Genomic DNA, 26939 nt, shown 5'->3' on the forward strand with positions numbered 1-26939 from the left:
TGAGTCTGAATTTGAGTTTCTATACTGCACGATTCCTGCATAACAACAGCAGAGGGCGAGAGAGAGCCGTGCTGCAGGTGAGTTTTGATCCTGCATGGTTTTCATTGCAAATGGTCTTAAATATTTTCCAGTCACAGTCATTATTCAGTTAGCAGAACATGACGTGTTCAGCCAGACGATACTAAAGAATCAAATTAAAACACCGTCATGCTTGCCAGGCTGCGGTAACAGAACTATTTCTAAAGAGTTTTGGCTCTTCCAAAGCTGATCGTGTCCAAATGGAAGATTTTTAACACTACTGCTACTCTTCCTAGGTGTGGCCATCCAACAGAAGCCACTCCAAGAGCACGATGTATTCCAGAAGGTTGCAAAGAAGCCCAGAGTAATCTCAGAGTCTACAGGCCTCTCTTGCATTGGCTAAGGTTAGTGTCCACCATCATGGACTGAACAATAATGGTGTGCATGGCAGGACAACAAGATGGAGGCCAAGAACATTTGCCAAAGGCCATGTGAATGAGCCAGAAGACTATGAAAAGAATGTTTTGTCAAAATGAGTCCGAAATAGAACTGAATGGCTTAAATGTGAAGTGTTAAATTTGACAAAAAAGAACCTCCCAGCTAACAGGGAACTTACTTTGGCTATCGTTCTGGAAAGGTTCTCTTGAAGTTATGAACAAACATTCTTCCAGTAACATTAATAGAATGTTCGTTCAATGTTATCTGGTCTTTAACCCCTTCAAACCCTGCTTCCATTGAAATGAACATCACTCTTGTATAAATTGTATAATATGAGTAATCACTAACTAGTCCCTGATCAACTAATCACAATGAAAGATGTGACCCATAACTTAATCTGACTGAGCTTCAGGCGTCACAAAAGAAAGGCATGGCTAACTGATTAGACAGGAGGAGTAAGCCCACTTTTTACCTAAATTATGCAAATGTATATTCAATTTACACCTTATATAATCAGGTCTGAAGGGGTTAATAATGTTCTCAAAACATTAGCACAAAAACGTTATTTAAACGTCATTCATGGAATGTTTTTTTTTCTTCCCTAATCTACTTCTTACTAGGAGAACATTCCAAAGTAACGTTCGCATAATGTTTGCAAAATGACAAAATGGAACATTCCCTCAATGTTCTCTCTAACGTTTGCATAAACAAGAGATGGACTCGATGTTTTTCAGAACGAACATTTTTGCAACTTAATAGGATCATTATCAGAACGTATTTCTGTTCTCTGCTGTATAGCCTCTTCTTGACCAGGACGTTTTGCCATCATTGTTGAAGCTGATCATTTTGCTTATACGTGAAAATATACAATGTGTTGTTGAACTTTTTCTAGTTATAGGAATTTAATAAAGGACTGATCTCAGTGTAGGTCAAATTTATGCAGGTTCACGGTTTTAAATGTGTGTGCCGGCTTTAAGCTGTAATTGTTTGGCTAAAGCCTTGACTAAATAATAAGGTAAGGAATTTAGGATCACACACAGCTCTGTTATTGAAGGAAATAACATTAGAAGCTGTTCAGCCTGCGCTGGCTGACCACAATCCTGCCATTTACTCACAAGAAAACAAACATACTTGCTAATTCACACTCACTATCTCTTTTTCCAGCATAAAAGCCTTTACAATTGAATGAATGTGAGTGGGAGTGTGTGTGTGTTTGTGGGTGGTGGTAACACCCATTATGCTTTCACGTCACATATTGCCCAACAGCAGCTTCATCAAAGTTAATGTGTCCTGAGGTTGGCCCCAAGAATTTAGGACACAGGCACAGTTGGTTTTGTCCTGCTCGTTCTGAACTGACTTGCAGCCAGGCGCGCTATGGTGACAAGACGCACCAAAATGAAGGGTCCGGTCCTAGTAAAGAAAAAACGCATTACACGGTGGCAAACTTTCCTCTGTGCCAATGAAGCACAGACTCCCCACGGCACTGGAACAGTCCCAGTGCTTAGAGCCTCTGTTCTCATGCGGTACTGCACAGGTTCTGAGTCATGACGTATTTACTGACAACGCCGTGCGAGTTTTCGCACGAGCGCACCAGCAGCGCGGTAATGTACTTCATGGTCAGATAAACCTCGTCACTGCGTCTATTAGTTCTTTTCTCTCGCCTATCGGAATCATCGGGCTTGTCCTCTTGGAGTGCGCAATTCAATTGGGATTTTTCACCTTTCCTGTCAGATTTGGAAAAGTTTGACCGTTTTCCATCAACTCTTGTTCAGCCCTGTGAGAATGAGGCGAGCCTGTCCCCGAGAGCTCGCGCTCCCGCTTCTGCTGGGATACCTGGTTTACCTGACGCGCGCGCAAGGTGGGTTTCTCTTGATGGTCTGGTTAGGGTCATTTGTTTCACGCGCCTCTGCAATACGCATTTATAAGCGAGGTAATGAATGGACGCATGCGTGTGTGTCCAGCTTCCAAAAGGTTAGACAGTTGGTGTGAGTGTTATATTTGTTTTTGGTGTGTGTTTAGATGCATGTTTGTGTGTGAAATGGAGGGAAAAGCTGAAATTAGCTAAAGCCGCAAGTAATTCCTCTAAATAACAATTTAGTCTAGGTCAGTGACGTGACGCACATTGTTTTTGTGTTCGTTCTATTAAGTTGTTTAAAATACTTTAAAAAATTCAGATTGATCTGAATAAATTCAATTAATTTTTTTCAATGCGGTTTAAAGTTCAAAAACATCTAGATTTTGTCTGGAGGCTCATTCAAAGGCTGACATTTTTGAGAAAATTAAATGTTAAGTAATAATCACGCAAGCATTCATTTGTTAAAAAAATAATTAATATAAATAAATAAAAAAGTCAAGCCAAATTCAAAGTCAGTTTGACATGTCCAACATGCAAGAAGCTATTTTGTTTTCATGTGACAAAAAAAACAAAAAAACATAAATCTGACAGATAGATGCTTATCATTTGTGTTTTTGGAAAAAAAATCTCACTTTTTAATGAAAAATTTTGTTCAGGTCAAATGTAATAAACGTAAGAACTTGATATTTATGACTCCAAATTCATGATATTTGTAAAAAATAAAAAGTAAGTTTTCACGCTGCCTTAAAATTTTAGGATTAGTCAACTTGAAATGTGAATTTGTACTAAGTGACAACTTGGATATTTGAGTTGACTCAACTTAGTCAGAATGAACACTTACTTTTTTAAGTTGAAACAACACATTTTTTACAGTGTATTCACAGCAATCCTAACACAAAATAATAAGCTTTGTCCCATTGTTTTGGATGCTCTTTGTAGTCTATATTTCAAATTTGTTTCCCCTTTTCTCACACAATATTCATGTTTGATATTTGAAGAGTTAAAATCCTTTAACTAAAGATCTAATTTCCCTTAATGAATTTCATGTTCATCCACCACAAACCCCTGATATCTTCACATCAGCATAACAGACTCATCAATATGACACTAATGAATTTGTAACAAACGATTGATAGATGACAGGTTGTTTGTGGTTGGGTCAGATTGATTAGTCAGACTTCTGAACATGACTCAGAATGGATTTACCTCACTGACACCAACCTGTTAACCGTGACTCTTCAAATGGATCCCAAATAATGATGTTAACTTTTGTGTATTTATGGAGGTATGAGTATACTTGAATGCTTCTTAAAAAACGTCCCACGTTTGGTGATGTGATCATATAACCTCAGTTTAATTTTTATGGCATAAATCTAATACAATAACTCTCAGAGACACTGAATCAGAGGCTGTGAAAGTTCAGAGAGTTTACACAGGAACTGACTCACTCAAGCTGCTATTTTATTTCCTCTGTGTGAAACCGTGTCACACTAATGATGGAATGAAGTTTCCTTATGAGAGATTTGTTAGGATTTGCTTGTTTACATCATGTGTATATGTGTGTACACTATAGTCAGGGTGGGACTTGTGATAAAATGTGTGGATTTATGTGTGTACACACTTAAAAATAAAGGTTTCAAAAGGTTTTTGCAATAGAAGAACCATGGTTGGTTTCCCAGAGAGGCTTTCAGCGAACAGTTTAACCAATTTTTCTTAATGTATAGAATATTTGAATAATCTAAAGAACCTTTTTCCACAAGAAAAAATATTTTGTTCATTGTAAATATTCCACGGATGTTTAAGATTCTTCATGGAATCATCAATGGCAATAAAAAAAAATTAAAAAAAAAATTGTATTTTTCATGGCCAAAAGTGATGTCTGCCCTATAGGAAAATTTACATCTTCACCCATTTTTCAAAACATGTCATAGTGTCAAAATGTGTCAAATATTAAGAACTGAATATGTTGCAGTCAATGTATGCTTTTTTCTGTGAGCTTTTTGTTTTTCTATGCATTGTTTTTTTTAATATATATATAGCTAAATAAAACCTGTAGCTGTAGTTTGCTAAATAATTTTGTCAGATAAATACTTTAACCAAGTTTAGTGTTTTGTTCTTCCCTCATATTTGAAATATGTATAAAAGACTATATAAAAAAAAATATATATATATATATATAAATTCCTCATATTTTGATGGTTTAATCGCACTTGTACAGTGTAATTAAAAACAGATATAGTCCAGACATCACTTTTGGCCACTGCTATATGTGGATTAATTTTTAAACTGATTTCAGATCCTCTTCATGTTTACAGCATCTCTTTAACCCTCAGTTGGTATAGCTTTCCACTGCCACAATGCCCAAAACAATATAACTTCCCTCACTTGATCCTATTCAGGTTGTATCCTGCTCTTTAAAATTACCTTTTGACATACAAAGTTCTTTGGTGGTGTAACTCATGCCATTCATACCATCTTTGCTCTGGTTATATCCTTGAATTCTCCAAATGTCTTGATGTCCTTCTCATTTCCCCTGTTCGAGGTAATGTATTCTCAAATGTGCATTCTTAGGAGTAACACGCTATTTAAACTGGTTTGTTTGTACCAGTCTCTCCGCTAGGACGTGTGTTCTTACTGGAGTTGGAGAGTTTTCCCAAAGCTGGAGAGGAGGAAGGGTTTGAGGCGGCGACGCACGCCTGCATCGCTCACGGGGCCCGGGTGGCGTCTGGGGCCGACCTGCAGCACGCTGTGTTGGAATGTGCTTTCTCAGCCTGCTCGCGTGGTTGGCTCTCCGGACCGAGCGTGGGGTAAGAACATTAATTACCTGAAGAACAGGGCTTATGCTGTATAGGTCAGAGTGCTGCATTGTTGGGGGTAATGCACTATAACGCCAGTTATGTAATCAGATTACTTTTTTTCAAGTAACTGGGAAAGTAACACTCTTTTTGAACTAAATATCTGAGTTACTTTTTCAAACAAGTAACGCAAGATACTTTGTTTTCCCATTTGTTGACTGACAGCTCTCCTGTCCCCATGTTGAGAGGAATCTGTGTGCATATGTGAACATGATGGTTATTGTAGTTCTAGCCTATTGACCTTATGCGCCAGAGAAACGAGGGCGCCGCCATCTTTAGAATATTGTCTTTTAACTTCCGTTTTTGCGGTCGCTCTGTATATTTCTATGGCGCTGCTGTCCAGGAGTAATTCGCTTTTGAAGTGGATTTACGTAATGTAAAGTTAACGAAAGTTATCATGAGGACTGTAATGTTTAAAGCAGATGACTAAACAAATGTCAGTAGACCGGGAAGATTTTAAAACGAGCCGTTCATTCATAAACACGGAAAATCGCTGTGAAAATACAGACCGGAAGTCAAAAGACAACGAGCGCAGCGCTGAAAAGGGGCGGAGCTACATAAAGTCTATAGACAAAGACACATTCCAGTCTTCCTAAAAATTAATAAAAACTGTGAAATGCAAACACAGAATATTACACGAATAATTAAATGTGTTAAATAATACAAATATACTTTATGCACTTAATCTCACTTTATTAGCCAATGTCTTTGCTGCTGACCTTTCAATGATCCAATTCAAACACACTAAGCAAAAATGACTAAATATAAAATTTGTGTTTACATTTTTTTTTTTATTGCTTAAGTAAAAGTGTTGGGCTGCGTCTGAAATCGCATTCTCTCTTGAGTAGGTACTTATTTTAAATAAGTAATTACTTCACGACAGCTAAAAAAGTATGTTCTATAGCCTATAGTATGAGTGTGTGGGTGGACGTACTACATTCGCCATGTTGTCACTGTCATGTGACCTACTAGCATCAGTTGCGTCGCTTCACTGCCATTCACAAATCCTCTCCCGTGGCCTCATGGGATAGTAAAGTGTCCGTCATATGCTCACTTCAGAATCTCACCGGAAGTAGTAGGTCATCCGGGTACTTTTTGCCGACTCTTTTATGAGTACTGTGAATTCCGACATCTTTTGTGACATACTGCTTTTCGCCCACTATATAGTAGGGAAGTATGTAGCCTGTAACTTTCTTCTCATTCGTCCTATTCTTCTGCGATCCAGAATGGCAGCACAGCTGAAAGGTTTATTTGAGATGTGCCATCTACTGTAGAGGCATACATCTGCTTTTCCTTCAGCTTGAGGCTTATTCATTTCACTTTTGGTGTGAAAGGGCCTTTACATTTGCCCAAAACAGAACTTTAATTTTTGTTATTAAAAACAAAGCAAGCAAGCCAAGGCCAGGAGAGAAAAAGTAACGTAATGCAATATTGTAATCATTATTTTTAAAAGTAACTCTCACAAACTTTGAACGGACATTGTGCTTTTTTTAGGCATGATAATGAGATACGTTGCTTGCGTATATATATGTGTTTTTGTGTGTGATTGCAAAGGCAGAGAGAGAGTCCTACCTGTGAATTCAGCCAGAACATTCCCATTTACACCTCAGGGCCTGAGAGAAATGGACCTGAGCTGCTGTGAGGGAACATATCAGCACCTTCCATGTGTTCATCTTCTCTGCTGCTCCATTGCTGAGCTGTATTACTTTACCACTGAGCACAAATCCCAAAATAATTATCACATTGAAAATGTGGTCCAAAGCGACATTTAAAAAAAAAAAGAAACATATACTGTACAGTTGGCCCAAAAAGTATATGGACACCTAAGCAAAACATATCAAACAGATTGGCATCTGACAAGTATTTTTTATATATATTACATTATATATTGTTAAAATAGATTATAATTTGGCATGATGTTATATTTTCATAATATTACATTTTATTTATTCTTTATTCTCAAATATGGTCAAGGGGTCACAATATTTTCATGATTTGTTATCACCACTTTTATTCTTTTGTCAAATCAACTTAGAATGTGGCACAGATAACATAATATTTTGAGTTTCTATTTATTAAACTAATCTCCTTTATTGTATTAAAACATTTTTTTAATTTCAATGAACTCAAATTTTTAAGGCAACCAGGTAACTTACTTTTTTAAGTTAAGCCAACAATAATTGTTTACAGTGAATCAATCATTTGGAGCAGTAAAGCCAAAAGCAGAACGACCATAAACAGTTTTCTTCCTAGGGATAATTAAAAGGATTATGATTAGATGATCTGGTTGAATACATCCTAACATGAGGTGGCAGCAACTCTTGAAGATATTTGGGTAGCAAATAATAGGACTTCATAAATAAAAATACACCAGTGTATTTCCCGTCTAATACACAGTGATGCGTTCTGTAAGGTTCATTATCAGCCTAATAGCTGCATGATATAACACATCTAATTATACACATCACCATAGTCAAATAACGGTAAAATAGTGGTATAATAGTAGATATTTCTTGGCTGACATAGTGAATGTAGATTTATATTGATATAAGAAACCAAGTCTAGATTTAACTTTCTCCTGAAGATTGATTATATGATCAGTGAAAGTTAGAGATCTATATATATGAAGATACCACTTCAAGTTTTGCCCCATTTAGGGATGTATTATCTTTATTACATGGTTGGTTTATTCTCTCTGAACCACATTATCTTCATTTTTGTGCTATTCAAGACTACATTTAAATCATTAAAAACTATCCTACCCTAATCCTAACTTCATCATATGATGATCCTTTAGAGTAAATAATGGTATTATCCATGTATAGGTGAATATAGGTTTTCTCACTATACAGATAGCCTGGGAAATTAATATAAACTTTTTATTAATATAACCTATTAATATAAACTTAAAACAGGGTTGAAGTCAACACAGAGCCTTGAGGAACCCCTCTGTTAATAGTCAAAGGCTCAGATTAATTGTTGTCTAATCTTTACATGTTGGGATCTACTAATTAGATAATTAGAGAACCAAGATAAAGGTAAATTAGATGCGCCAATACTACGTAATCTGGATAACAGAATAGAGTGATCAACTGTATCAAAAGCTTTATACTTTTCTAAGAATTGATCCAAGAGTGTTAAAACACATGAGGGAGCGGATAAAGGTAAATTAGCCTGGGAAACACTATTAATGTAAACTTAAAACAGGGTTAAAGCCAACACAGAGCCTTGAGGTACCCCTCTGTTAATAGTCAAAGGCTCAGATTAATTGTTGTTTAATCTTTACATGTTAGGATCTACTAAATAGATGATTAGAGAACCAAGATAAAGGTAAATTAGCCTGGGAAACACTATTAATGTAAACTTAAAACAGGGTTGAAGCCAACACAGAGCCTTGAGGTACCCCTCTGTTAATAGTCAAAGGCTCAGATTAATTGTAGTTTAATCTTTACATGTTAGGATCTACTAAATAGATAATTAGAGAACCAAGATAAAGGTAAATTAGATGCGCCAATACTACGTAATCTGGATAACAGAATAGAGTGATCAACTGTATCAAAAGCTTTATACTTTTCTAAGAATTGATCCAAGAGTGTTAAAACACATGAGGGAGCGGATAAAGGTAAATTAGCCTGGGAAACACTATTAATGTAAACTTAAAACAGGGTTAAAGCCAACACAGAGCCTTGAGGTACCCCTCTGTTAATAGTCAAAGGCTCAGATTAATTGTTGTTTAATCTTTACATGTTAGGATCTACTAAATAGATGATTAGAGAACCAAGATAAAGGTAAATTAGCCTGGGAAACACTATTAATGTAAACTTAAAACAGGGTTGAAGCCAACACAGAGCCTTGAGGTACCCCTCTGTTAATAGTCAAAGGCTCAGATTAATTGTTGTTTAATCTTTACATGTTAGGATCTACTAAATAGATGATTAGAGAACCAAGATAAAGGTAAATTAGCCTGGGAAACACTATTAATGTAAACTTAAAACAGGGTTGAAGCCAACACAGAGCCTTGAGGTACCCCTCTGTTAATAGTCAAAGGCTCAGATTAATTGTAGTTTAATCTTTACATGTTAGGATCTACTAAATAGATAATTAGAGAACCAAGATAAAGGTAAATTAGATGCGCCAATACTACGTAATCTGGATAACAGAATAGAGTGATCAACTGTATCAAAAGCTTTATACTTTTCTAAGAATTGATCCAAGAGTGTTAAAACACATGAGGGAGCGGATAAAGGTAAATTAGCCTGGGAAACACTATTAATGTAAACTTAAAACAGGGTTAAAGCCAACACAGAGCCTTGAGGTACCCCTCTGTTAATAGTCAAAGGCTCAGATTAATTGTTGTTTAATCTTTACATGTTAGGATCTACTAAATAGATGATTAGAGAACCAAGATAAAGGTAAATTAGCCTGGGAAACACTATTAATGTAAACTTAAAACAGGGTTGAAGCCAACACAGAGCCTTGAGGTACCCCTCTGTTAATAGTCAAAGGCTCAGATTAATTGTAGTTTAATCTTTACATGTTAGGATCTACTAAATAGATAATTAGAGAACCAAGATAAAGGTAAATTAGATGCGCCAATACTACTTAATCTGGATAACAGAATAGAGTGATCAACTGTATTAAAAGCTTTATACATTTATAAGAATTGATCCAAGAGTGTTAAAACACATGAGGGAGCTGACGGACAACGATAGCAACCTGCAACTGGTATTGAACTACTGCCTCCCACCCCCCCCCACACACACACACACCTTTAGATGATCATACTTGATTATTATCAATGTTGAAAACAGTTGTGCAGCTTCATAATTTTTGTGAAAACATCTTTTGAGAAATAGATAGTTCAAAAGAACAACATTAATGTGTGTGTGTGTGTATAAATCTAACTATATTAAGTTTAATTTTTGCTTACAAGAAAACAATGGCTTATAGGCTTAAGAAAAACAAGCCTAATTCAAGACATATTGTTTGTTCTAAGCTTTACACGTCTTTCTAATAGGTCTGGACTACAAAATTCAGTGCATTCTATTGTTATCAAGTATGAATTTATTCATGTTTGAGGCCTTTGCTGAATATCACTTGCATCTGTGAGTTTCGGCAAAAGGAGTGGCCTTCCCTTCAGAACAACCTATAGATTACACAAGGATTTTTTGGATGTGACGCATACATTTCACGTTAATGACATACACATGGATATCTACTTGCGATCTAACCTCAAGACAATCTACCCCGGTTCAGCTGAGTCTTCATCACTAAACTTTGGCACAGGGTGTTTCCTAGTAACTTAACACTGTCCCAAGAGAGTCTATAGTCTCATAAGGACTCATGCAGTCTGGTTGTGGTTTGAGCCTCGCTCGGCACTCGCTCAGACATACCCACATGCTCATAATTCTGATTAAGACTTCACAGCTGAGTGTTAAAAGGTGAGGTAAGCAACTTACTTCCCTCACAAACATTTGGAGGAATGCCTCTAAAAGAATTGGGACAAAACAGACAGACATTCTTGGCTGTATAATATGCCCAGTATATTCAGAAACCTCGACTGAACTCTTAGAAATAAGGTTCTATTTAAGGTTCTTGACTCAATTTTAAAGAGCCCTTCATGCCAAAAAGGTTGTATATAAGGAGAAATGTCTTAAATTATTGCATAATACCTTTCATGTTTAACAGGTTATTTCATTTTTTCTTGTAATAAATATGTTTATGAGCTGTTTAATTCATAAAAGATTAATTTAAAGGGTTAGTTCACCCAAAAATGAAAATTCTGTCAGTAATTAGTAATTACTCACCCTCATGTTGTTCCAACCCCGTAAGACCTTTGTTCATCTTCGGAACACAAATTAAGATATTTTTTATTAAATCTGAGAGCTGTCTCACTCCTCATAGGCTTCTACAGACATTATAACTGGCTGGCCCAGAAAATGCATTAAAGACATCGTTAATATAGTCCAAGTGACTACAGTGGCTCAATCTTAAGTTTATAAAGCGACGAGAATACTTTTTGTGAGCAAAAACAAACAAAAATAACCACTTTATTCCACTATTCATTTCCTTCTCTCTGAGCCTCGAGTTTTTTCACGTAGGATAACTGCGCAGCGCTTCTGTTTTGTACGTCACCACACATCACACACATGACCAGCGTCGGCCAATAGTGAGCCTACGTGTGACGTGCAACACAGACGCGCTGCGCAAAAACACTACGTGAAAAAACTCGAGGCTCAGAGAGAAGGAAATGAATAGTGGAATAAAGTCGTTATTTTTGTTTGTTTTTGCGCACAAAAAGTATTCTCGTCGCTTTATAAACTTAAGATTGAGCCACTGTAGTCACTTGGACTATATTAACGATGTCTTTAATGCATTTTCTGGGCCAGCAAGTTATAACGTCTTTAGAAGCCTATGGAGGAGTGAGCCAGCTCTCAGATTTAATCAAAATTATCATAATTTGTGTTCCGAAGATGAACGAAGGTCTTACGGGGTTGGAACAACATGAGGGTGAGTAATTACTGACAGAATTTTCATTTTTGGGTGAACTAACCCTTTAAATAAAAAATGAATTAAAACAAAATTAATGAATTAAATTGCCCCATTATGCTATTTTAAAGCTACACTGTGTAACTTTTTAAGTTGATTCTTAGAAAAAAACACTTTGTTCTATCAAAAGTATATGTGCTCATTCATGTGTAATTACTTCCACCAACTAATAAAGTATTCTCGTAAGCGTAAAATCTGCCATTTATAATACATACGAGCGAGTCGCTCGAATGGCAGCAGCCATGTTGCGCCTCCATCTTGAAAATACATTCGCCAAAGAGGGACATACCTGGAAATTCAAGCTTCGCCTTTCGCGTTTTACACTCAGTGACACCGTGACGAATGCGAGGGGGAGATTACTCACGACTGCCGGCAGATTTGAAAGATTGCTGATGGAGGATCACGCTTATTTTCGAGGACATGTAGCAGAGTCGCCAAGGAAGCGAAAGAGAGAATTAAAACGTCAACGCGAAGCAAATCAGCAAGACCAAAGTCAATACTGGAGTAACTTTTCCCAGATGGAAAGAGCTCATGAGGAGCAAAGATTTTAAAACGGACGGCGAAGTTGCCTGCTTTCTCCTCGACAGGTAATTCAGCCTATTTGTGTAAATTCGAAGTTTTATAGTTGCTTGTCTAACCATAGCATGGTTGTGCATAACGCCAGAATGACCTCTAGTATAACTTGCGTTACTTTTCCTCGCGTCAATGGGGAAAAAGTATTGTTTACCTTGTAACATAAATCTGTGCTGCGACGGATCACAGGTGATGAATAGTTTTAAAGGCGCAATTGGACGAAGTTGAACTGGAAGCCATGTTAATCTTGGAATAATACGGCCACCGTAGGAGTTAAAACGCCCTCGGAATTGAAAGGAACAGAAACTAATATTCACTGGGTAGTCATATACAATTTCACCGCTAGATGGGGGAAAATATCACACAGTGTAGCTTTAAAGGTTCCTAATTTTGTTTTGGAGTCTCCTACAATAGGTTTACATGCATCTAAGGTCAAAAACACTTTAATTTTCTCATAATATACATTGCACTTCACCTCATTTCTCAAAGAGTCTGAAAACGGTTCGTTCGAAGATTCAGTCTCTCTAAACCCCGCCTTTCTGAGAACCTGCTCTGCTCTGATTGGTCAGATGGCCCAGTCTGTTGTGATTGGTCGAGCGCTTACAGCGTGTGTTGGAAACGAAACGCCTATTACTATATCTGAATTTCAGCTCCGGAAGCTTCCTCAGCAGTTGACACACACAGTGATACGAATGATGGCTACCAATGAGCAGAAAACAGCGTCTTCTCGACATGTCGACAACACGAACCAAACTCTTCCAGTCTCGGCTACAACTACACTGTTTGAGGGCGGGGCAAAGTAGACGTTATTCACGGGCAGCCAATTAATACTGGCATTATGCAAATTTGTAACATTGTTGCGTAGGTTTGTGCAGGAAGTGGGACTCGTTTCAGGCCGTTCAGAATCGATTGTTTTTTTGGGGAGAAAATAACTTTAATTGTCATGCAAAACTTTGGAGACCTTTTACATTCACAAACAACTATATTACACACTTCACGAAAGGTAATATCCCGGGGAAAAAAAGAAAGAAAACATAATAGGAGCGCTTTAAATCAATAAAATGATCCCATGATGGGAACCCATAAGGTTCTAGGTGAAGCGCCTGACAGAACCTTTAAGGTTCTATATAGAACCTTTCTTTCTAAGAGTGACATCTTGAAGTCAAGTTTTATAAAATGGATGTGACCTATATTGTAAAATGACCATAAATGCAAATGCCACATTCTATATTGACGTGGCAGATCACTAATATTTCAGTCTGCTTCAAATTTTCATGTTTAATTCAATGTGTTACTTGCCGTTTCTTTGTAATTATTTGTGAATTGCATAAGCAATTTATGAGTGAAAATTGTTTCAAAGGTAATCCTACTCCATTTTTTGTTGTTTTTTCAGTGCATGTAATGAAGGGATTTTCCAACTTTTTAATGCCAAGGACCTCCAAATATTATGAGTCTCTCATGGCTTGTTGCTTTTTTAATCACTTTTTTTGACAGACGCACTCAGAAAATGGTGGGAGACACAAACTTTGAAAACATGCACACATGATAGAAAACAGACCTGTGATGTGAATTTATACAAACACTGGAGACATTAGCAATGTGACGGGGATATACTGCATAAGGTGTGTGTGTGTGTTTGTGTATGCAAGTTGAAATGTGCATGAGCTGCATATGTAAGCAGAATTTAACAGTGACATCTTGTCTGTTGCCTTTATAAGGAAGAGGACAAAAAAAATTAAAGAAAAAATTCTTCTAATTCACTTCCAACTTGCCAACGTGTGATTTCAGGACCACAGTGTGCAGTGGCGTCCCGGGGACTTTGAGGCCAGTTGACGTTCAGCTGGAGAATTTGACCGCCGACACTGAGAGACTGGGCGTGTTCTGTGTGAAAGATAACGGTCAGTTTTAAATCACTGGAACTAAGAAACTGGAGAAGGGGGATGTGTTTTTTCACTTATGAGGGAATATTTCATGTAGCACATACCTAATTACTTTGGCCTGTTTCATATACTGTATGTGAAAGAACCAGAACAATAGCATGTGAGTAGAGGGGTTTTCAAACTTTTTATGACAAGGAGGACCTCAAATGTGATGATCCTGTTGAGAGAGAGACTTCTTTCCTAATTTTTTAAAATACATTTTAGACTGGTAAAAAGTTTTAGACCGGTAAGATTTTTAATGTTTTTAAAAGAAGTCTCTTCTGCTCACCAAGGCTGCATTTATTTGATCAAAAATAGAGTAAAAACAGTAATATTATGGAATATTTTTACAATTCAAAATATTTTTAAATGCAATTTATTTCTTTGATGGGAAAGCTGAATTTTCAGCATTATTACTCCAGTCTTCAGTGTCACATGATGCTTCAGAAATCATTCCAATATGATGATTTGCTGCTCAAGAAACATTTCTGATTATTATCAATGTTGTGTACAATTTTTTAACAGGATTCTTTGATTAATAGAAAGTTCAAAAGAACAGCATTTATCTGAAATAGAAAGATTTTTTAAAAGAAATTGATACTTTTATTCAGCAAGGATGCATTAAATTAATCAAAAGTGACAGTAAAGACATTTATAATGTTACAAAAGCTTTCTATTTTTTTATATATATTTTTTTAACATAAATTCTTGCCTATTGTTTGAAAAAACTAAATAAATAAAGGAAAGAAACTAAATCTGACTTAATCCAGATCATTTTAGCACTTAGTTGGTAGTTAGTTAACAGACAAACTCCAGTAACTGTTTTATAATTTATGACTTTTATTAGAGGGATTTTTCAATATAGTGACCCTGAAATGACTCTTTCTGTATGCACTATTTTCTGTATTTGTTGTAGAAATGCTGTGAGTGTGAAAGCACAATGTGAGCCTGATAATTCAGTGTGCAGTGTGAAACAGGCCTTATATGTAATTCATCCTTTTCACTTTATTAACTCTTCTCCTTTATGTCTGACCCTGTTCCACTTCCCCTTCTTCCATCAGATGCTCCATGTGGACAGCCGCCTTCATTCCCACACTCACATCTGCAGGGGAAAACTGGGCTGGATCTGGGCGATGAAGTCCTGTACTCCTGTGAGCCAGGACACACACTGCCCGATGGAGAAACAGCCTTCAGTCTGCTTTGTGACAGCTGTGGAGAATGGTACGGTCTGGTGCAGAACTGCGTTAAAGGTGAGCTCCAAACTCATCGGTGAGGTTTAAGAACTTTAAGAGCCGAGCCGAACGTGAGAAAGAGACTCCGAGATGCTCAATTCTAGAGGTTCAAAGGGTTTATTTGGCTTTCGGGTGTAGCTGCGTAGTCTTCAGTATGTTTTATTTGTTGCAGATGATCCTGAAGGCCACATCGACTATGAGGATAAGTTCACAGATGGCCATCTCATGGAGAATCCCAGGGAGGAGCATCATATTTCCTTGATTCCAGGAGGAACGCAGTCAACTGATCGTGAAGTAGAAGTAGAAGAATCCACTCCTGAACCTGAGCATGAACGGACGGTTGTGTCAGAGGAGGAGGAGAATGATGAAGATTCAACAGTATCAGTCACTGAACCTCCAGTGTCTCAGCTCAGTCAGAAACACATGTTCTGGTTTCCTTCAGAGGCCTTCCAGGAAGAGAAGGAGCATCCGGGTATCACTACGGATTCCTCCTCTGTTAAAAGCCCCAGTGAAGACGAGGATCACGTGAAGGTCAAAACATCCGACAGCCAATCTGATCCCGACACGATCGCAGAGGAACACGACCGTCCGACTGATCGTCCCACCCATGAACCCGCCATTCCCAGTGCCGGCGGCACGGATGAATCCTGGCTAGATGGATATCCCATAACTCTGGATGAAGATAAAGCTGGAGGCGAGTCCACAGGGGAGGCGGGACCAGAACAGGGGATTGAGACAGAAAGCGTGACTGGACACTCAGAAGTGGAGGAGTTTGAGGATGGAGCCAAAAATCCTGTGGAAGAAGAGACCGGAGGTTTGATTTACAGTCCTGAAGAAGAAGAAGAAGAAGAAGAAGATGGAGAAATTAAAAATCCTAAGGACAAGATCCACAGGAAAGGAGACGGGGAGGAGCTTGGCAAAGAGACAACCAGACTTGAGAAGGAAGAGTCTGTCGTAACACATTATGAGGAAACGCCTGAAGGACTTGCAGAAGATGAGATGGAGAAACCAGAGGAAACAGACTCTGATGGATCCAAAACATTGGGGTTTGATGGTGTTACTGACAGTCCAAACGGTGTGGAGATGAAAACCACCACCTTCATTACTCCGATCACACCCAGTCCAGATGATACTGCTCTTCACAAGTCGTACACTCCGGCTTCCGCTCCTGAAAATGTGAGCACCAGTCAAGGGGGTTTGGCCTCCGAGAGCGCGTCCACACCGGCGGGGATGGTCAGTCTGGATGATGAAATTACCAGCATTCCCACACCCGTCATTAAGGATCCATGGGAAACCATTGATAATAGCCACTTACTGGAGCACATCCCCGGTCATGTCCCGACTGAAATCCCTGAAAACCGTAGCGTGATGGAACGAGGTGGAGACCCCAGCCTGGACCAGCAGGAGCGTGCAGGGGAGGGTGTGTGTGCTGAGGACCCCTGTCCCGGGTCAGGCCACGGGCCGATGATCGCAGCCATCATCATCGGGGTGGCGGCCGCAGTGGTCGGTGTGGTTTTGGGGGTGTGGTGTTATAAGAAGAGGCAACTAAAGAGCTCGCAATACCAGCTCAATGGAACTAACAGGCAAACGCAGTGCATTGAGTTACAGCAGACTGTGTGAGAGTCCACAGATGCTCATGAAGACACACTGCTTACACACGCATCCATGCAGAACCAGTCATGTGTGAACATCACAGTCTACGTACACTAGAATGGAAAAATTGGCTCTCTTTTAATTCATAAATGTGAATCTATCTATCTATCTATCTATCTATCTATCTATCTATCTATCTATCTATCTATCTATCTATCTATCTATCTATCTGTCTATCTATGTATCTATATCCATCCATGATCTATCTATCTATCTATCTATCTATCTATCTATCTATCTATCTATCTATCTATCTATCTATCTATCTATCTATCTATCTATCTATCTATCTATCTATCCATCCATCTATCTATATCATCCATGATCTATCTATCTATCTATCTATCTATCTATCTATCTATCTATCTATCCATCCATCTATCTATATCCATCCATGATCTATCTATCTATCTATCTATCTATCTATCTATCTATCTATCTATCTATCTATCTATCTATCTATCTATCTATCTATCTATCTATCTATCTATCTATCTATCTATCTATATCCATCCATGATCTATCTGTCTATCTATCTATCCATCCATGATCTATCTATCTATCTATCCATCCATGATCTATCTATCTATGTATCTATGTATCTATCTATCTATCTATCCATCCATGATCAATCTATCTATGTATCTATCTATCTATCTATCCATCCATGATCTATCTATCTATGTATCTATCTATCTGTCTATCTATCTATCGTCTATTTATCTGTCTATCGTCTATCTATCTATCTATCTATCTATCTATCTATCTATCTATCTATCTATCTATCTATCTATCTATCTATCTATCTATCGTCTATCTATCCATCAATCCATCCACCCATCCATCATTCATCAATACGTTCATTCTATCAAACAAAGCTTTCTTTGTTGACAAACTTTGCTTTTCATCATTTTGTAGTGAAATTACAGTTATATGGAGTTTGAATTTCAGTTCACTTAAATTTGCCTCAAATTCAAGAATTGCATTCGAATTCAAAACAAATTCTCAATTCAGTTCTGAATGACACATGCAATGTCTGTGTTCAGTTCTCCTTTACCACACAAAGTCTGTTGGACAGGATTGTTTAGAGCTTATTTTGGGTAGTATTTCTGTTTTGCCATGTTTTCTTTTTCGTTATATTTTCATTGTATTGTGGATAATTGATGTGTCATGAATCTGATGTCCTCTCTTGCTTTGGACGGACTGTATTGGACTGCGGGTCGGTGCATGTGTGTGTGTGTGTGTGTGGTGCCCGTCTGTCCTCGTTAACAGATTTGTGTGTGATTATAGCTTTGTCCATTAGTGAGTGAGCGTGTGTGAAAGAATCATTGTGACTTTAGCCTATTTTAGTGTGTGTGTGTGAGAGAGAGAGAGAAAAAGGACAGAAAGAAAGAGTCAGTCAAAAGAGAGTGTGGTTGAACTTAGCATTCTGTGCGCGCTATTGAAAGTTTCTAGCTCACAGACAGGTGAGACATTCTGGTCGGAGAAACTGAGGGTGAATTCTGATTGGCTCAGAATAAATAGAATTCTTCCCTAAATTTAGAATACAATACGCATTTGTTCATTTCAAAACTTTTTCCTATAAATAAGTGAGTTTCTTGGGGTTGAGCTCAGAAAGATTCACTCTCACACACAGGTGAGACATTCTGCGCGGAGGAACTGATGGAGGATTCTGATTGGCTGTCAACACATTAACAGCTTGCTGAGTTTCAAGTGCTATAACAGTTATTATAGCAGACTATTTTATATGTACAATTTCCCAAATGTCTCATTGATGGTCAGAGCAAACCTTCCTGGCCATGTTTTTTTTGTTTTGTTTTTTTACTCTTAAGTAATTTTTTATCTCCAGTTACGTTTATGAGGCATATTTATATCACGTGTATTATAAATGTAAAAACTTTATTTTAGAACTAGTTAATTAAAACAAACACAAATCAGATACAGTAACTTTTCATTTCAGTTGTCTTACTGAAGTCAAACATATATATAGTATGCTGTATGCTATTTTTCCTTTTACCAGTTCTCTTAGATAATAATAATAGTTAATAAAGTGTAGTAAAGCCATTTATTTCTAGGTGTTGTTAGAGCAAGGGTTGCATTTTTTTTTTTTTTTTTTACATTGTTTGATTTGATTATAATTGGAGTAAATCTTTATTTGAACTTTGCAGGGTCATTTGCAAGGATCACCTGACGAAATTAACATTGTCTAACTAAAATGTTGCTTTTTTAAATTTCCTTTCAGCTGATGTTAGCTTTTATTGTAGAATATACCCTGTGACATCTCTGTTCAGTAGAGAATCTAGTACGATCTTTACATTTAGTCATCCAAAGATACTTATAAAAGATGAACATCACAGCAATTTCTCGTACAAGGGCCAAAAACACTTGCTCTCTTCTCCAGTCTTAATGCAGAGTGTAAAACCAGCTCAATTTTAGACCAGGAAAACCAGTTGCTGTTGCTGGTTTTTACCTGTTATATTTCAATCTATACGGTGGGGGAAAAAAACCCTGAACTGCTTACCAGATTCATGGTGTAAATGCAGCCATTGGAACTATTTTATTTGCTCTGATGTTGTTTTTGTAAAGTGTTTATTATTGTGATATGGAGCTGTGAGATTTGCTCTGTTAATGTTAATCTGTGATCATTTCAATTCCAATTTCAAGCTAAAAAACTGCTTGGTTAACATTACACTGTAACGATTAGATGTGACACGAGGGTATCAGACTAAACATAGCTGTGGAAAACTAACTGAACATTAACCAATAAATTACTTTGGGGGGAAATGTCCGCTTTAGTGTTCCTTGGTGTCGACAATTGCTGTGGGAGCTTTAAAAAACATTTCCTTCCTAAAATAAGACTGCAAACATTTGCATAGTGTTGCCAGGAGTCTCTGTATGTGTGTGTAAGAGCAGAAAATACCACAAAAGAGATTGTTTTTAGACCACGAAACACTCCTGCATTCAAACACTTACACAGCGGGAGAACAGAGACTTGTTTAAATGTGTTTGAACATGGAGTATCTGTGCAGTTTATCACACCATAGTAGGAAAAACCCACAGAGAAAAGAAAAGAAGGGGTGGGGGATGAGGAACGGGAGATGTGGAGCGAGGCTGGATTAAAAATGACCGTCCACATGCACTATTAAAATCCAGTGTTTAGTCTTTTGCTATTAAATTTAGTCTGAATGTTTACGACTGTTAAGGGAAGGCATTACTGGCTCAGCCTTTCAAAACAGACACGTTTGTTTGATTTCTTCTACACAACACCATTTTACACATATTTTGCCAAGTGAAGATATCAACTACATTGGTACAGATTGTGTGATGCTTGGCATAACCAAAAAAATGGCTAAACTCAAGATCTTTGAGATCCTTTCCATCTGAACTGGTTATATCTCTTAAACCTATAGTGAATATTTTATAAGTTGAAGGATAACCATATTCATCCGCACAGCCGAAGCACAACCAAAACAATGTTCTTCTGCAAAATGCATGCATTTTTTTTTTAAACACCAGAGGGCCTCGTCAAACTATATAGATATAGAAAATTATTGATAAATTTAACCATTATTCCAAGGCATTACAAAAGTTTTGAGTGTAAGCATTTTCTTCCACATTATTTATTACGAAAAAATACAACATTTTCAGTGTTTAACTGGTTCGTGTGGCTCAAGTCTACCTGGACATCTTCCCTTAACATGGTATTCCAACTGGATCAGATCAATATAAAACAATCTTTATTAAAACAATCCAACTGACAAAATAAAAACACAACATTGCTTTCTCTTAGATACAGTAAGTTGACAAGGACTGAGATTCAGATTTATTATCTTTTGGCTTGTGGTGCATGTGTAAAATCTGTACTTACATTTTATATATAAGTACATATTTTAGTACAGAGTACAGTAAAAAAAACATTCACTTCCAATCACCAACCCCTAAATAAATACAAGGACCAACATGATACAGGATTGAGAATACCTTTATGGCCTTTTTCTTTTATCTTTTAGTTATCCTCAGAATCAAGAAATTCATCAAGAAACTCTAAGACTTCATCCTGAAAGAAAAACAAATGGTTGGAGGAAGAGTTAGAGCGAGAGAATAGTGTTTATTTTATAACTGCACTAGTTATTAAAGCCATAAACAGTTACTTGAAACACTTTAATTATAACTTTTATATTATGTGTATTCATAATTATTCTTTTCATAAATAATTGTAACCAAAGATAAAATGCATTGTAATATTTGCAGATTCATTGTTACTTCTGAAATTGGTTGTTTGTCCTGTGTTTTAATGCATTATACTTTCTAAAGTATATATATAAAGTATATTTTCTAAAGTGTTACTTTCATAACAATAAATAAGTATTATAATGTTGTAGTTACAATTATTCATGATACCATACGATGCATTATAAGGTGGATTACAAGGCATAATTAATGCATTAAAATACTTTTATAAGCATTGTATATAAAGGCTTTAAACTTTTTTATTTATTTAGCTAATTGCTAAAGCAACATTTCTCATTTTAATTTAGTTTTAACTTGATGTACTAAAATAGCTAAGACAAAAATTGAAATAAAAATGAATAAAAACATTAAAAGTAACTAATAAAAATGCCAAAAATACACAACAAAATTCCTAAAACTTTAACTAAAATTAAAATGAAAACGGGAAAAAATTGTATTTCAAGTATTAAAAAACAATTGTATCTCAATTGTGCTAAAATAACACTGATAAGCATTTAAATACTTTGATTGACCGGCCACTAGAGGGCGGAGTGGCGCTGCTCTGCGTGAATCAGTGAGCACAGTGCGCACCCAAGTGGACAAAACTAGCAATATATGCAGTCAGAACTATTAATATTTGTAAAACAACAAGCCAACCAAATACTGTCAGCTCTCACCTCATCATCCGGCAGGAACTTCTGTTTGGCGAACTCCAGCATCTGCATCTGAAGCGTCGTCTGATTGTGGTACCGAACTGCCTCCTGTCACGTGAGTGTGCATTATCAATACAACTTCATACATTAAAAGGTAAGTTTCATTCATTATTTCTCATGATGTGAGACACCTACCACTCTAGGCAAGAAGTCCTCATCACTGAGGCCAAATTTCTCTCTGTGGTAACGATAATACTCCACATTACTCTTCATCACCTCATCACTGGGGTCAAAGAGCATATAGCTGGCCACACACGGCACTGCGTTCTTCAGATCATTCACTGAACGAGAACGAAGGAGAGAAACATTTATACACACACTGACTGTCTATCAAAGGTTTGAGGTCAGTAAGGTTTTAATAAAAAGAAAACTAATCCTTATATTCAGCAAGAATGCATTTCGTTGATCAAAAGTGATAGTAAATCCATTTATAATATTTCAAAAAAATTCTATTTTAAAATAACTTTCTATTCATCAAAGAATCCTAAAAAAAAAACAAAAAAAAAAAACTGCAGCTGTTTTCAACGTTGATAATAATCAGAAATATTTTATATTAGAATGATTTCTGAAGGATCATGTGACACTGAAGACTTTGATCACAGGAATAATATGTTCATGTAAGTTCACGGTGCATTAACTAATGTCAACAGATACAACGTTTGATCTTAAAAATGTATTGACAAATGTTGAAATTAACATTAGCTATTATTAATAAATGCTGTAGAAGTATTTTTATTGTTAGTTCATGATAACTAGTGTTAAAAACAAAATCTTAGTGTGTTGCCAAAATATAATATCTGTAATTATATTTCACAATATTACTGTTTCACTATGTTTTTGATCAAATAAATGCAGTCTTGGTGAGCATTAGAGATATCTTTCATTAAAAACATTAAATATTCTTTCCGACCCCAAAGTTTTGAACAGTAGAATGCGTTTCATATGTCAGTTTTTCACATTCATGTGTGTTCATGAGTGGATTATGTTGTGACTACTATTGTGAAGTTTTGTGTAATGGCATAGTGTGTGTGAGTAAACAATACGGATGAAGTTTGTGCTTTACTGCTGCTAACTCCTGACAGATGCCACACATATGCAGTTTAAATCGAGGACTTTCCAGACTTACGTTTATAATAAGCAAACTGGAGATAGTGGTACATGGTCGCCACAAATTTCTCAACAACAAATCCACCAACGACCGGCGTGAGCTCGCTCTCACAGCGAACCTTCCTCTCCAGAACCTCAGTGTAATGATCTACAGGAAGAGAAACAGGCATGATGAAGCGTTTCAGCTGAAGGATGGCAAGGGCAGAGAGGACGAGAGCCAACCTGCGATGGACGGGTAAAAGTCTTTAAAGTCTCTGATCTGTCTGGATCCCTCTGAGGCTGCGATGCACTCGTCATACACCTTGAAGAAGTCTCTCATTGCCAGCTCCATATCTGACACGGATGATCTGAAGTTATCTCCGTTATACGCTCGCACGGCCCGAACGAACAGAGACTGGAGGAGAAGAACCATGAAGCATGAGTGCAACTGTACAACACTGTGAGGCGAATCACAATTGTGTGCATTTCCCTGAGCTTGGATTGCACATATGTAGACATATAGTACATTTTTAAAGATATGCATTTTACTGTTTAAAAGAATGGGATTGGTGAGATTTTTAAATGTACAGTTTTAAATCATTACTCCAGTCTTCAGTGTCACATGATCCTAGAGAGATCATTCGAATATGATGATTTGCTGCTCAGTGATATTTGTGTGGAAACCATGATACATTTTTTTCAGGATTCTTCAATGAAGAAAGTTTTCATTTTTTTAAATAGAAAACTTTTGTAACATTATACGTCCTTATTGATCTTTTTTTTTTTATACATTTAATGCATCCTTGCTGAATAAAAGTACAGTATTAATTCATCTTACTGACCCTAGAGTTCTTTGGTTTTGCATATTTCTAAGGTAATGCATTTTCCCCATTATAAATAATATTATCAGCATATTTGAATGAAAAGTTAAATTTGAAAATTGAAGGAACACGCCTACTTTTTGGGACTTTAGCTTATTCACCGTATCCCCCAGAGTTAGATAAGTCCATACATACCCTTCTCATCTCCGTGCGTGCCGTAACTCTGTCTGACGCACCCACCGCTAGCCTAGCTTAGCACAAAGACTGGAGGTAAATGGCTCCAGCTAGCATACTGCTCCCAATAAGTGACAAAATAACGCCAACATTTCCCTATTTACATGTTGTGATTTGTATAGTCAGAGCATGTACAAATAACAAGGTCACATGAGACACAGCCATCCTCTAACCGTATACACACTGGGAACTATATTGTCAGAAGGCGAAGCACTGCTACTTGGGCGGAGTGATTTGCTTGCAGCGCCTGAGAAGCCCCGTGGTGAGGAGCAGAGAGTTAGCTCAGAGTTGGAGTAAATCACTCCGCCCAAGTAGCAGTGTATACCGTTAGAGGATGGCTGTGTCTCATGTGACCTTGTTATTTGTACACGATGTGACTATACAAATCACAACATGTAAATAGGAAAATGTTGGCATTATTTTGTCACTTATTGGGAGCAGAATGCTAGCTGGAGCCGTTTACCTCCAGTCTTTGTGCTAAGCTAGGCTAGGGGTGGGTGCGTCAGACAGAGTTACGGCACGCACGGAGATGAGAAGGGCATGTATGGACTTATCTAACTCTGGGGGATATGGTGAATAAGCTAAAGTCCCAAAAAGTCGGCGTGTTCCTTTAACTTGAATTTTAGAATTTCTTAGTATTTGGTTTAACACGCTTTTTCTTTAATGGCAGCAGATCTTAACCTGCATCAACAAGTGGACTAAAGTCACCATGAAATCAAATTGGACGATTCTTGTTATTTTATGTTGTATTGCAGTATTTATTATAAATGATTTATCCGTGCACATCATTATTTATTTTTTTAAATAATGTTCCTTGTAATATTTAAATAAAATAACTTCCCCTCCCTCTTGCAGAGACATCTGATGATGTGTTTACTGGTGTGAGGGCGGGGCAACCTGTCACTCACATGAGATCGTCCAATAGCAACCCACAACCATCCAATCAACTCCCCATGGACAGAATCAAGTCCCACCCTAACATTTGTTCTTGTTCGACAAGCCATTTCACTCGAATATACGTCACAATAGAAAAGACTATCGCAACTTCTGTTTCATGCCGACTTTAATATGAGGACTTGATCGCCCCTGAAACACTGTTTTATGTGTGGGGTCTCACCTCATATGATTTGGTCTCCAGATCATTCATATGTTCCTCTGCTCCAGGTAAGCTCTTGTAATAGTTCATGTTCCTCTGCATCATCTCGTCATCAGGATGCTTTAGCAGGAACGTGTGCGCTGCAGATACAGCTTTGGCCAAATTTTCACTCTGGAATAATTTATAATAATACAATTAGTCAGACATAGTAAATAGACCATAGTATACACCTACTATTCCTTTAAGTACTTTGGAATACCATACACTTTGAAAATGTACCATGGTACATAAGGTAAACATTCAGTACCATGGTATTACTATGTTATACCATATGCACACCAAAAAAAAGTATTATAAATACAATGGTAATACCATGTTTATGCACTTGGTATCATGGTAATATCATGGATATTTGCTCATGTCTCATCATGGTAATATTCTTTGAAGTACTTTGAAATGCCATGTATTTTGATATACTATGGTACATGATTCAGTACATGGTATTACCATCTGATATACCTACACAACTAAGAAACTGCAAAAATACCAATGTAAATACCATGGTGACATTCTCTACAGTCCTATTATTTTATACTATGGTACAGTATTACAAAGCACCAACGTATAACCTCATTCTCGCATTGTTCATGAATACAAATGCAATGAGTGAACGTTAATGGCTTACTTTGAAGTAAGCAAACTGCAGGTACTTGTAAGGTTCCCGTTTCTCAAACTCCTCGATGGTTTCTCTGCTGGGGAGAGTCTGTCTGAAGGCAGGTAACCCCTGTTTGCATCGCTTCAGACACTGCGCTCGCCTCATCACGTTACCGAACGCGTGGAGCTCGGGGAAGTCGCTGAAGCGGGTCTCGTCGTCGAGTCGTACCGTGCTGCAGTTCAGGTTACAGAAGGCCTCGCTGTCCTTGAGCAGTCGGTACAACCGGAGACTCACCTCCAGAAACTCCACGCTCTCGGGCCACTTCTCCTCACTGTACTGGTCTAAAGCGTGTCGGTACGCAGAGTCCAGGGGCATGAGCTCGTGCCGTGGGAAACTGCGAAAGTTGTATTTCTCATACTGCGCAAGAACGCAAAAAGAAAAGCAGAATAAAAGAAATGCGAGCCCCAGGCAGTGCGATGAGGAGGCCATGGTCCCGTATGGGAATCCTAAAGTACACAGAGAGGTGGGAGAGAACAAGACCCGCCCGCAAACTCTCCACGTCCCCAAAATCCGTCAGCGCGCTCCCTTCCCCCATGCAGCTAAAAACACACTACAGTGATTTACTAACAAATATTTATTCATCTAAACCCTTCGGTAACATCTGTGGCCAATATTTACTTAAGGGTCTAAAAGAGTTTATTTTACACATAGTTCACATACTGTCTTGCTGCCTGCTGTAAATAGTCACACACACCATGTTTTATGTGGACTTTCCATAGACATAATGATTGTTATACTGCACAAACTGTATATTCTCTTCCCTCACACTACACCTACCTATCACAGAAAACTTTCTGCATTTTTATATTTTCAAAAAACATCACTTATTATGATTTATAAGCAGTTTTCCTCATGGGGACCCAAAAATGTCCCCACAAGGACAAGGATTTCAGACATTTTATTACCATAAGGGGTTGCAGGACCACACACACACACACACATTGTTTGCAAC

General features: G+C 37.4%; 2 protein-coding genes across 4 annotated transcripts; one reads left to right on the forward strand and one right to left on the reverse strand.

Moving 5' to 3' along the window:
* The first annotated feature begins 437 nt into the window (after positions 1 to 437).
* susd5 (sushi domain containing 5) lies at positions 438 to 17797 on the forward strand. The gene is made up of 5 exons (XM_082185877.1): positions 438 to 2314; positions 4920 to 5118; positions 14077 to 14186; positions 15269 to 15457; positions 15612 to 17797. The coding sequence occupies exons 1-5, from the start codon at positions 2239 to 2241 to the stop codon at positions 17057 to 17059; spliced, it is 2022 nt and encodes a 673-aa protein (XP_082042003.1). The 5' UTR covers positions 438 to 2238; the 3' UTR covers positions 17060 to 17797.
* crtap (cartilage associated protein) lies at positions 13783 to 26462 on the reverse strand. 3 transcript variants are annotated; one of them, XM_082185932.1, is made up of 8 exons: positions 25958 to 26462; positions 25294 to 25443; positions 23365 to 23536; positions 23162 to 23290; positions 22171 to 22316; positions 22000 to 22083; positions 21074 to 21149; positions 13783 to 14169 (listed from the first exon to the last, which is right to left on the reverse strand). In XM_082185932.1, exons 1-7 carry the CDS (start codon positions 26414 to 26416, stop codon positions 21099 to 21101), a joined length of 1191 nt encoding a protein of 396 aa, XP_082042058.1. In that variant the 5' UTR covers positions 26417 to 26462; the 3' UTR covers positions 13783 to 14169; positions 21074 to 21098. The 3 variants fall into 3 exon arrangements, with proteins under 3 accessions (XP_082042058.1, XP_082042057.1, XP_082042059.1); XM_082185931.1 differs by lacking the exon at positions 13783 to 14169 and adding an exon at positions 18895 to 20802 and having other exon boundaries at positions 25958 to 26461; XM_082185933.1 differs by lacking the exon at positions 13783 to 14169 and having other exon boundaries at positions 20808 to 21149; positions 25958 to 26458.
* Between the last annotated feature and the right edge of the window lie 477 nt (positions 26463 to 26939).

The sequence above is a fragment of the Leuciscus leuciscus genome, assembly GCF_965113295.1.
Source record: "Leuciscus leuciscus genome assembly, chromosome: 12".
Classification (NCBI taxonomy): domain Eukaryota; kingdom Metazoa; phylum Chordata; class Actinopteri; order Cypriniformes; family Leuciscidae; genus Leuciscus; species Leuciscus leuciscus.